At 40.9% G+C, this 13,180-nt stretch overlaps 1 protein-coding gene across 3 annotated transcripts in view; it reads right to left on the reverse strand.

Moving 5' to 3' along the window:
- Positions 1-10,973: 10,973 nt before the first annotated feature.
- Positions 10,974-13,180, reverse strand: part of rspo2 (R-spondin 2) — a 58,918-nt gene continuing 56,711 nt past the window's right edge. For all 3 annotated transcript variants that reach the window (XM_034103086.1, XM_034103085.1, XM_034103084.1), the window contains one exon: positions 10,974-12,404. In XM_034103086.1, the coding sequence (XP_033958977.1) occupies positions 12,292-12,404 (113 nt within the window). In that variant the 3' untranslated portion in view covers positions 10,974-12,291. The remainder of the gene's footprint in view (positions 12,405-13,180) is intronic.

Below are 13,180 nucleotides of genomic sequence, written 5' to 3' on the forward strand. Positions count from 1 at the left end.
TTCAAGATACAGAGTTACTTTTGGTGTCAAAGTTCTTGTATTGATAGTGTTAATCAAGTCCCAAATGGGTGTGTTGAAATTGTGAACTTGATGATTATCCCCCTCCCTGTCCCTGGGCTCTAATCCAGACCTTAACCTTTGGAATCTGAGAATATTAAAATCCAAACTGGAGAACATCCCATTTCCATTCCTCTGGAATTTCCTCTAACCATTCCCAGCATCACCCAGGGAGAGATGCAAGCCCATTCCTGGAGGCAGATATGTGCTGCCAGTGATGAAGCAACAGAGGTTTTAAATAAATACCTGTATGTTTTAAACACTCACGGGAGAAAAACTCACTGAGCTGATAAAAGTCACAAAACATCTCCCAAAAAGATCTTATGCGATTTACACTTGAAATAATTGTACAACTTCAACTCTTCCTTCCCATTTACTAGAGTAAGAACAGGACTTGCCTATTATCTATGAGTGTTAAGTCAGTGAAGAAACCTAATGTTGGCAATTTCAAGAAGAGCTGGAAGAATTTCAGTCACATGAAGACGTTTCAAATAGATGAAATCAATGGATTAGGTCACGCTGAAGTTACTATGTGATTATTACAGCTTTGAAATGTTTAGGACAAATGTTGCCAACTTCTTGCTATAGCAGACTTTAGGGGGAGTTGACACAAATCATCCAAGTTGGGAGGTCATTTTTCAGATAATTCCGAGATACCATGCACAAATGCTCGCAATGTGCAAGTTCATACCTTGTGATTTGGATTTGCTCCAATATCTAATGGCTTCTTCCTTGAGCTATGCTACGCTTCTACTGTGTTTCATAAAACTTAGTTTGTCCTGCTGACAAATAAATACACAAACCATCAAACCAAAAACATAAAGTTCTTGGCAGAGGTAACATAACTGTGAACAGGAAGAGAAAGCGTAATTACATAACACTCAAATGGGGGATGCTGATACTCCAACACTACATTTCTGCAACCACGCAGGCTCAGGTATGAAGCTGGTAACATCCTCCACTGGCCTCAAACAACCAACACTTACAGAGGCAACCTAATCTACCGAGGGTGGTCTGCTGTCCAAGTGCTAACTAGGCCCAGCTCAGCCTTGCTGTGCTTAGCTTGTTATCCAGTGCAGTGAAGGGAGGTATGGAAGCTAGCCATGGTGATATGCATGCTATTGTGTTACTTTCAGCATGGCTGGATCGGGCCTCACAATTATAATGACCACAAAGGTCAAATAAATGGTGCATGCACACACATTTGCTCACAGTCACACACGCACAGACTACCTGTCTGGAGCCTGGCGGACTCCTGCTCTGATCCCACCCTCATGCAGCCTTGCAGGGGGCTAAGCAGCATGCCAGGCCTGCCTCGCGCCCAGACAGATGCCCGTTGCACGCCCCCATACCAACAGAGCTGCTGCCAAACCACACAAGGAGATAGTAAATGAGAGCAGAGGGTTCTGTTCAGCTTCCTCACACACACACACACACACATACACACACACACACACACACACACACACACACACACACACACACACACACACACACACACACACACACACACACACACACACACACACACACACACACACACACACACACACACACACCATGTGGTTTATTTTATCTGACTCATATCCACATACACTCACACAAAACACAATGCCTGCAGGCAGGCAGCAATTAGGGGCCTGTTCATCGGTGAGCTACAGTATACTAGCTCTATAAATCTTCAAGCTAGCGCTTTTTTAAGTGCACAAAATGCTCTGGTGGTAAGCTGAAGAATTCACAGGATGTTACTAGGGTTGATACCATACGTTGATACGCAAATTAATGGGAGCTGTAGTGAAGATCCAGAAAACAGGTCGTTTTCTGGATCTTTTTCTCTCATGTCAGCTAAAAGACTGATGAAAAGATGAGCACATAATATATCTAACTTATTTTCCATTTCATTACAAATTAATTAAAAAAGACAAAAACTCTTTGGCTAAACCAGAAGCTCTGTGAGACTGTACTTAGCTTCACTAAACGAAAGCTGATAACAATGAACTGGTAAACAACACAAATAGAGAGAGCAGCAAGGTTATACAGGAACAAACCTGGTATGCACAAGGAACAAGGGCAGCAACACAAGGAATCAACCAGGGACGACTACAGCCAGACTGAAAACATCAGGTAACATAGACGTCAAACTGACAATGAACACAGCCACACATACAAAGGATTCATCACTTCAACAAGACACAGCTTTAGTGATGGCAGTTTGACACTGAAGCTTCGATACGTGCTTCAAACCCTGGACTTCCTATTCCATAAAAGCAGTGGGTGTTTCTCAATGTCGAGGACGCTTGCTTGGTAGCACATGTCTTCCGAGTGAGGCAAGAATCCTTAAGCCTCGGAAAACGAAGAATTGTGGAATAGACTAACAGGTGTGCGTCATATGGGAGGCCCCGCCTTAAATGGAGCGCGATTTCCGCCAAAGATTTGGAAATTGGTCCGTGCGCAAAGCATTGTGGGTATTTTAAGACCGCAGAGTCTACACATGTGCAGCCTCGAAATTTATCGCTACGAAGTACGCTGGCCTCGGTAGAATTCCAAGTATCCTGGACATTGGAACAGTCCTTCGGCGGGACTCGATGACGTAGTATGCTTGAAATAGTGGCTCTGGAGCAGCCTTCCTCGACATTGAGAAACACCCAGTGCTTCGAAGCTTGCTTCAAATCACGTGACATATGACGTCCGAAGCAGCAACTGCTTCATTTCCTGAATGAATCACTTGACTGGTTCGCGGTCCAATCACGCGATTCAATGCACTGCCTCGTCTCGATTCTGACAGGTGACAGGTTGAAACAGTTTCGAATTTGAGCGCTTCAACACTTTATTACCGCTCTAAACAATGCGCAATGTGTGGGTTGTTGTAGTAGTTTGCGTTCCTGCTGTTGAGTTGTTGTTGTTGTTGGTATTGCATTTGTATTGGATCATTATAGAGCAAGCCAGGAAGAAAGATAGGTCATTCTGGGTCGGGAAACACTTCAAAATGTGGAGAAGTTGTGAGCAAAAAGACAATTGAGTATGAGTATTAAAAAACAAGTTCAACAGTTTAAAGGATAGGTAGCCCAGTGGATAGAGCCGGCGGACCGCATGCAGCGACGTCCTCCAAGCAACTGGTTTGAATCCTGGACTGGATGAACTTGTAATCATTGCCTGCTTTTCAACTTTAATACTATAACTGATAAAAGGCCCTCTCCGGCCAAAAATATATCTTTAGAAAAATACAAAATAAATAGAATAATGTAGGCTACCTCAATAAAGTTCTTTGAGTGTTCCCCATCCCACATAATCACACCCTACCATAATTACACAGGGGCGGACTGGATGCCCAGATGCACGTTTCAGAGTGGCCTTTTATTGTGACCAGCCTAAGGTACACCTGTGCAATAATCATGCTGTCCAATCAGCATCTTGATATGCCACACCTGTGAGGTGGGATGGATTATCTCGGCAAAGGAGAAGTGCTCACTATCACAGATCTTTTCAGATTTGTGAACAATATTTGAGATAAATGGTTATTTTGTGTATATAGAAAATGTTTTAGATCTTTGAGTTCATCTCATGAAAAATGGGAGCAAAAACAAAAGTGTTGCATTTATATTTTTGTTCAGTGTAGGAAGGATTCTTGCCTAGCCTCTGAAGGACCTGACTCGGAAGGACATGTCCAACCAAGGAAGCGTCCTCGACTTTGAGAAACGGCTACGGACAGTGTTTTTACAAAATAAGACAAAAGGAAAACAGATATATATAAAAAAACTGATAAGGACAATAAGCAGTGACGCTGCAAGACACTCTTGGGGCCCCAGGCAGAAGAGACATGCCCCCCAACACATCCAGCACAAGCGCCACTTTAGCAGAACTGACCAGATAGGGTTGAGCAAAGTACAACCAAACTCTGAGCAATTATAAACTTAAATATTAGATTAACTTACATGAACTGAAAACACACTTTGAAAGGGTCAAAGATTTAGCAATTTGTCAATCACAAGGTAGCCTTGCCCTAAAGCATACCCTGCTTTATCGTCATTTTTACTCTTAATGGGACCATCATTTCCAAAATAAAAATCATGCTGTAATGAAGAAGAATTAACCTAAAAAGGGTTACTATAAAGTTGTGAGAAAATTATTTAGTAAGTTAACAAATCAAGTAAGAAGTAGGAACATTTTCTCATAGACTTCTATGAAAACATACTTATTTTCACAAACTTACAAAATTGCCTGTAATTTCTAATTTGAGTGCAATTGTTTCAGACTTTTAACCAACAGATGAGTCATCACTTTCCACAGTTAATCACTTAAACAAGCGACAACAGAGAGCAAAGTGTGAACCAGAGGCTCCACCGCAGGTCACACTCCATGGCAAAGGCTGGGAGCCATTTACACACACACAAAGTCAAGGCTTGGAACCACTGACATGAGGTCAAGACCTCCCCTACAGCTGAGTTGATTAAACACGTTTCTACAACCCACACACTGCCCAATAAAACGTGTTGTACTAAGTATGATTGTGTTGCACACACTGGGAGCATCACTGGCTCCAGCCTTCCCAGAGATCCGAGCGAGACTGAGGTACAACACCCAGCTGCAGCGGATCCACTTCCACCTACTCGCTGTGCCTTGAGGGAGCAATCAACCCAGGTTTTTATAAAGAGGATAATGCCTGCTTGTGTGTGTGTGTGTGTATATGTATGAAGGAATATTTCCTCCGCAGACCCTCCAAGTGGAGGCAAAGGTTGCTTTGGAACCATGGCGCTGCATAATCCGGCCTTGAATGAAGTCAAGGGGGGATAAACATTCCTGGACAATGAGACCCTCCTTTACCCCCTGCTGGGCTCATACCCACTTAAAATCTGCTTACCCACAATGCAACACTTGGCTCAAGTGAATAGCCCCCCTGGAACCAACGCAGTGCCACTACAGAATAACACAGCCCGCTCCTCAAAGCCACAAGTGTCAGCTATGGGTCTGATACAACCCTTCTGGGCCCTCACTGAGCACATTATATCCAATTCAACTGGTCTTAATGTACTTTAATAAGACCTGTTTCCGATTCATTATCCCTTGAAACCGGTAGTAACACGGCTACTAGGCACATAAAAAATTGAATGAATAGAGTGAGGCTGCCAGAGAGTCAGATGGGGGGGGAAATAGGAATCCTTGTGGATTTGTCCTCACCAGCTGGCTCTTGAGCCCAATATAATGGTGGTGCCCATGGCTCTCTGAGCACCAGTAAGAGGAAATATCTGCCCAGCCTGTAATATGTTTAAGGTGCACAGTTTGATTGAGTTCAGGTCATAAAGCCCTTGCGTGCCACATCCTGAGAGGAAGGACAGAGTTGCTCAGCTGTACTCCCTCAAGTGAACAGGGACAATGGCTTTGTGTTGTGTTTGGATCCCAATGTGAAAGAAAAACCAGGGGAATATTAAAGGAATGTGGGGTTAAATAAGCTAAATAAATACTTAAGGTACCCATAGGAAACACCACACCGGTTGTTATAGAATTCCCTGCCTGTTCCATGTAATGGATGGTGATAAAAAATCACCTGCTAGTATGAGGCCTAACCAAAAAAACACTTCCACAACAAGTGACTCATAAATATTCCAAAATGTGTCAAATCAAGCACAGCATGGTGTTATTAGAGCGCAAGGTGAGCATTCGGAATACAAATCATTTTTACTTCCTTTCCAGCAGGTGACGGAGATGTGGAGGGGCTAAGTGACTAAATGCCGTACTGCACTGCTCAGGATCTTTTTACAGTTATCCCATTTCAAACTTCTCTGCAAAAAAGCAAATAACTGTCACAGACAATTAGCTTTTATTGTAGAACATATTTAGTTTTGTAATTAACTTGTTACCCTAGCAACTCCCAAATCTGCCCTGACAGTTGACTTTGGATTGCATTTTCGCATTTAGGAGCGACTTTAGTAGTAAAATTCAACCATTATTGCCACCATTTAGCGGGTTTATACACACCATGATGGCTAACATATGGCAAACTTGTTCATAATATTAAACCCTGGTTGTGCTTTGACAGCACTATGTTCCTACTCGTTGCTGTATTGGCCTCTGCCAAACACCGTTGCTAACCCACATGAAGATTAATGATTGCAGGATTTCCCTCAACTTTAAGGGCAAGTGATGACTCATTATACAGTTATTAAAAACTGCAAATTATTGACACATTTATTATCCCAGGCAATCTCATTTGCCCCACTAATGTCAAAGCTTCCATTTCTGCCATCTACATTGGAACCAATGTGTCACATGAACCACAACGGCACACTCACTGCATGTGAGTGTCGAGCAGAGGTCCCTGAGGCCCTGCCTTATCCTAGGTACATTCACCGGTACCAGGACTATTCAATGTTTTGAAAATCTAAAATAAGTATCAAGTCCTAACCAAAGGCCTAAATCAACACAGCCCAACTCTCAAGTCATAAACTTTAACGTGCGATTATGTCCTTACTGTGTGATAATTGCACACAGCTGCTGTGTCCTTACCAGAAGTGACAATCGTTGCTGCTGGCTGGCTAACTACAATCATTAGCGTTACCAAATCATTACAGACTGCTCCATTAAGCCTGTAAACTTAAAGGTGGCTTCTTTTTGACATCAGTGTTGTGCTTTACTTTAAAAAAACAAAAAGAAACACATGTCTACATTTATGTGTATAATGCTTTGGTTACCGGAGCAACCACAATCCTGACTGGTTATGATGAGTGCACCATCCTTGTACACATACAGTGTAGTGCACTGCATTTCCCCATACTTTGAAAATGTAAGTACAAAAGTACGCACATTGAGGCACAGATCAAGCCATAATGTGCTCTTCTACAAATGTAATGCCATCTTTGGCAGTAAACAAATGGAAATAATGAATTAATTCACAATTGTTTACATTCATTTCATTATCAAGTGTTCTGAAGTGAAAGTCTGAAGTACATGGAAAGTCAGAAGCAATTTTCAATACTTTATGTTTCAGTACAATGTCCCAAAAACTAAGCCTTGGATCCCTAAAAAAATGTTTCACACTTCAACGTCAACGTAATCTTTATATATCTTTGTTGTTTTAGGATTTTGCAATCAAATTGGCAGAGGGAAAAGGAAATGCACAAAGTAACTGTTTAATAAAAGAGTACAAATGTTTTTATACAGATTTAACAAATGTTTTATTGTCTTTTTTCAGACCTGTGTTGAGTAGCCTACATTTGATGTCTTTTTAAAATAACACAATAACAACAAAAATGTTGACATTTAATAGTTCATGCATGAATGGGTCCAAGTCTAGCGCGATACTGCTTCATCAAGTTCATGTGAAAGTCATAAAATGTGTGACTGAAGCCCAAGCCTCCGGTGTGTAGCCTACAATTGATGCATTTACGCACCATAACAACCTGCTTTAAAAGCACAGATTGCCATCACTGATCTATACAGTGCTGAGCTCTCTGGGTCATTTCCTGTTAGTGGTTTCACTTGTTGTGTCTTTGAAGCAGGCTTTAATAATAGGACCCAACAGAACTAATGAAAATGCTGTCTGTCAGATTAAAAGGGAGCTTCAGTCTCCGCCACCCAACCACATTCAGCACAAACAGTAAAACACGGGCACACACATAAGCGAGCGTGCACACACACAGTTTACAGAAGTGGTTTACACAGGGAGGACCGTTCCTTCTGATGTGTGGATGACTGCTTATACGCTCTTAACAACACAGAGAATACCATCTTGTTTCTCACAGCAGTAGAAAAAAGCGAAGTCAAAACGGAAAGGTGAGGTGAAGTAAAGAATGGCATTCCTTTCAAATGTGCGATGTGATTCTCTTTATATCCCTTTTTTTCCATTTGCAGATGCCGCAATGTGTGCTCTAGTGGTGGTCCTGTGCCTAATGAATCCAACTTCAGTGCAGTTCCTCTCCGTAAGGCTAGGTTTAATCCCTCAGTCTGGAGCAGTGATAGTCTGGCCCAGGGGATGACATCTGTGAATCGTTCATTAACTTGTAACCAGCAGCAGATGTCTTCAAAAACAACATCTACGCCTTATTCCTTTCACTGGAACTGCTTTGCTTCAAACATTATGGGGCTCAACTGGCTACTTAAAGCTGTTTACTGTAATATTTGAAAAGAATATTACATTTCATGAGAAAAATGTAGTGAAATATGGTGTCCTGAAACTGACAAAATGTGGTTAAACTGTTTTGAGACAAGTCAAATACATAACTGAACACAATCCAATCATTTGTTTCCCTCTTTACCACCAAGCACTGGATTTAATAAATAAAACACATTTGATTTTTCTTTTATGTTTTTTTTTAACTCCCTCATTTATTGGTCTAGACACACATTTAAACATTAATGTATTTAACTTATGCAACATTTTTGTTTTTCACATGTATGTGTTAATGCAGGGATCGGAAACCCGCGGCCGCATGCGGCCCTTTAAGCCCTCTGCTCTGGCTCCTTTGAGCTTAGAAAAAAATAAGAAGGAAATAAAATAAAAGTATTTGTAGGACTATTTATATTTTCTTGCGTGGTTGAAAATGTTTCGTATATTGTATTTTGAGGTGACACTGTGACACATAAATAAAAAACAAAACGGGTTTAATTAGGTCAACTAAAATATGCGTCACACCCTTCTACGGTCCGGCACTAGCGCCTTTTCTTGCAGGCGAATAACCTGACCCCCGGCTCGATGAGCGAACTATGGATAAATCAAAGAAAAATACCGGAGGAACACAGGATTTAATTCTGTGTGGACAGAGTTATCTGCTTTCACAGCAAACGATGCTGGTTTACCGGTATGTTTGATATGTAGAGAGAAGTTGTCAACGGTGGTGCAGCCTTTACGTATCGAGGAACAACAAGGGAGAGGAAGACAGCTGACGATCTTCAGTCATAATTCAATGGGGTATGTAATTTATTTCAGAAAACACTTTTTGTTATATTCCATGGAATTCTCTTAACGTCCCGAAAGCAATGAATATATTAAATGCTTTGACAATAAATCTATATACATAATAATACTTAATACATAATATATACATAAAAAAATGTATCTCTGGAAGCCGTAGCGCTGTAAAAAGCACGACCAATCATTTTAGCCGGCCCGGCTAAAATAACTGGATGGCCTACCTGCCTGTCAGCCTTCGTGTGTTGGAGGAGGGGCTCTTTAAGGAAGTCTGAAGGAAGGGGAAGATTTTTTCCGGTTGTGTATTTTCAAATTCTAGCGCACTCGAGCTGGTTTCTCCATTCTAACCTAATACCTACCCTACCTTTAACTATTTTTAGGGTGCAGCTATATGTTTCATTTATTTCAAAGTGGGCCCATTTTAATTATATTTGTTTTCCTTCAAATGTGCAGAGGACTCCCCAAGTGCTGTGTATTATTTTTTAATTCTCCTTATAGGAGTGTTTTGTTTCTTATTAGAGGTTAACAGTTTTATATAATGTAATAAATAGCCTAATAAATGCAAACAAACTGTAGTTTGTGTCTGATATAACATATAACAATAAATACAACTTTATAAGTTATCAAGCTATGAAATATGTTTTGCGGCTCAAGACACATTTTTTCTTTGGAAAAAAGAGCAAAATGGCTCTTTTGGTCAAAAAGGTTGCAGACCCCTGTGTTAATGAGATGGTCGATAGACATTAGCTTTTATGCATGTGTACAAATATGTGAACATGGCTGGGCTAAAGTAGCCTTAGCAACAGCCTCCCTGGAAGAAAAGCATGACATGATATAATTAGGTTTTTGCTGTTTGGGATGCATAATTATGAGTAGGCCCAAACATGTCTTCTTGGGATGAAGACAGTTTTCTAATTTTATTTAACTGAATTGTATTATGATGTTGACATACAATCGAGTAAAGTAATGCATTTTTAGAAAGAAAAAAAAGCACCTTGTGGACAGATGGCATGGAAAAGGTGAATTTTCAAAATGAACCAGAGGGGCTTTATGTATTTTATTTAAAACACCTTAAAATTGATTGGCAAGTTACATTTATTATATTTTCGTTTATTTAGGATCTAGCCTGCATGCTTGTCTCAAATGTTGTCAGTTTCGGGCCTCCATACTGTAGCTTATTATAACACTCGGTGGAAGTGTTAAACTGTGAAAATGAATAGCCTCTTGTTTCAAATGTGCCGTGCCTCTTTGAACACTGTGAAAGATGTTCAGGGACAAACTGCTCTGTATTCGGCCTTAAGATGGATATGGAGCATATATAGAGGTGGGTATTTTAACATGGAAATATAACGTGTGATTCCAGGGGGGGGTTAACCAGAGCAGGAAGACTGTGGTCCAAGTCTCTCAGGATGATGGGACACAGGGTGATAATTCATCTGCTACTGTGCATCTTTAAGCTGTCCGGCAGATTCAGTTTTATTTATTTTTGTAATCTTCGGAACAATGATTATACAGTGTGGATCTCTGGCTAAATTATCCGTGACTTGTATTAAAAAAAAAATCTCGTTGCCCATGGAGGACGATTTGGCACACAGAATACTTTTATTATTTGATATTTTGAGGACCACAAAAGTGAATAAGTGCGGCACGCATCGAAAAAGGAGGTGATCGAGTGTGTGTGCGTGATAGAAGGCAAGTACTGCAGCCAAATCCAAGTTGTCAGTGTATGATGCTGGAAAATGAATGCGCCACCAACAACTTGAACAGATTTGTTTGCCATTCACGAGGATACGTCATAGTGAATTACAAACCCTTAACAGTGCCGTCATGCTGTTAGGGCCCAATCGAGCATATCCAATCCTTTGGCTGGAGGTAGCACTTGTGTCATGCAGTGCAACATGATGGATTTCACAAATGTTTTCGAGATCACATAATATTACGCTGTCGTGAGACAAGGAATCGGAGTTTAGCCACATAGTATAGCCATATTAGACAATAATGAAAGGCTTCATCATACAGTCACATGAAATGTATTTTAATAAAACACAATGTACACATATGCAGTCCTATGACCATACATTTAGCTGGATCCTAATCATTAAACCTAGAATACGTCAAAGCATAGTTTTGTCTTTTTTTCTTCTTCTTTAAATCAGTAGATGAGGTCAAAATGAATGCAATACAACACTTTGCGTGACATCAGAAAAAAACATTTTCCACGTGTGAAAGATATGCACTTGTTATAAGGAACTCAAAGAATATTTCAGCATATAAGAGTAACAGGATGAGGCAAAAGTTCTCAAAAATAGTACAAAATAGAATTAATAAATAAATCAAATATATAATACCATATAAATGAAATAGCTATGTGGCGGCTATGTTTATTATTTGTTTTTAATCATTTTAATCTGTAGCTTGGTATTACAACCTTTTTCTCTCTAAAACATTTAGAACGGTGAACGAGTCATTACTGAAAATACAGTAATAAGCTTTCATAATTAGATAAACTATGTACACATGAGTCTGTTGCCATGCTAGTCGAACAACTAAAATGTCTTCTTTTTTTATCCACACTATACAGTTAGAGCATAAAGCAGTCTGAACGTAAACAGTTTGTGCTGAGAATAAAATACTTTTGCAACTATGCATGGTAATTTCTTTTAATATTACTCTCAAAAATGTACATAACATAAAGGCCACACATGGGAACGCTCCGTCTCCATCTAGAGGGGAAGGTGAGGGTAGTTTTGACATAAATATATAGGAACGAAAAACAGTCTCTTTAAGTTCAAGATGCCATTTTCTTGTCCATCTGCATCATTTGCTTCAGCCGAATCCCCTTCGCTCTTCATACTTGCTCTTATATTCCAACCCCCCCCCCATCCCAACCTATTCCCCGAGCAGTTTAGCTTGCCAACTCCCTCACTACCTCTCCTATCCACCTCCCTTTATCCGCCTCCAGTCTCTGGTTGCCCCTCCGTTTTCCATCACCCTGCCTGGTTAATGACATTGTTAATGACGGGAAATGAGCTTTGTAATGTCAACTGTAAAAGGTCCACAATGCAAGGGGGCGGGGCGGGGCGGGGCGGGGCTGAGGGTCACCTAGCTGGTCACTTGGGGCGGAGGAGAAGCAGTAGGGGAATGAGGCGTGAAAAGCGTGTGTTGATACCGATATCGCATGTCAGACATATATTTTTGGGACTTGTAAGTCATGGTTGTGTCCTTGGGGGGGGCGGAGGGATGAGGCGGTGGATAGTCGTCTGTCAGAATATGGGTGCAGCAGCTTTGCGTTGGTTTTTCTTTGTTCAATGGGAAGTCCGTAGTACAAGACCTCACTGGCTGGGGCGCGAAGAGGCCAAGTGGTCGCTGTGCTGGTTCTGGGCCCGAAACCGCAGCCTCTGCTTATTCTTCTTCTTTGGTTCTTTGGATCGCTGCTTCCCTGAGCCTTCGGGGTAGACAGAAAGAAAACAGAAAGATTAGTTATCCCTTTAATCAGTTCTACCCAAAGATTGTTAGTATCGTCTATCATGTGTTTCATACAACCTCGTGTCAGAGTCTTTCTACTCAGTGTAATGAGATCTGTTTCTTGTACAAATGTTACATGACGGCTACGTTTGGATTACCGGCCGAGCAAAGCAGCCAACTGCCCTGGGGCTCCAGACCCTAGGGGCACCTGGAGGCCAAAGGTTGTCTGTGTGACAATTACCTTGAAGTAACTTGAAGTTGATTGATTGTAAATCAGCTTGAAACACAATAAAACTGTAAATGCCCACAAAAATGTTAGGGTAGGGTTAGGGGCGCTTCCTAGACGCTTCCTTAACTCATAATACTTTAATACAGATATATGTAGACACAAAATTCACAAGAAAACTCCAAGGAAATATGCTTTCAAGCTATCCAAGTCTTTTTATAATACCGTCATTATGTTATACATAAATAAGGTGACCCTATGACCCTGTCTTTTATTTTGCCCCTGTGTCAAAATGTTGTCCAATCTCTTTATATATTTAGTTGACATTAGGCCTCCAATGTGCATATCTTTACACAATCGCTTCTGCCAACAGCGGAACTTGAGAATGGTAATATACAAATTACGGTTGGTTTCTGGGCCAAATGGGTTTAGGGAAGCTCACCCTGCACATAATAAACGTCCTCTCCCTTTCCAGTTTTCTGACAAAAGCGTGTTGGCTGAGTCCTTATAAGGAGGATCTGAGGCCTCTA

This window comes from Pseudochaenichthys georgianus, chromosome 16, assembly GCF_902827115.2.
Source record: "Pseudochaenichthys georgianus chromosome 16, fPseGeo1.2, whole genome shotgun sequence".
In the NCBI taxonomy this organism is placed as follows: domain Eukaryota; kingdom Metazoa; phylum Chordata; class Actinopteri; order Perciformes; family Channichthyidae; genus Pseudochaenichthys; species Pseudochaenichthys georgianus.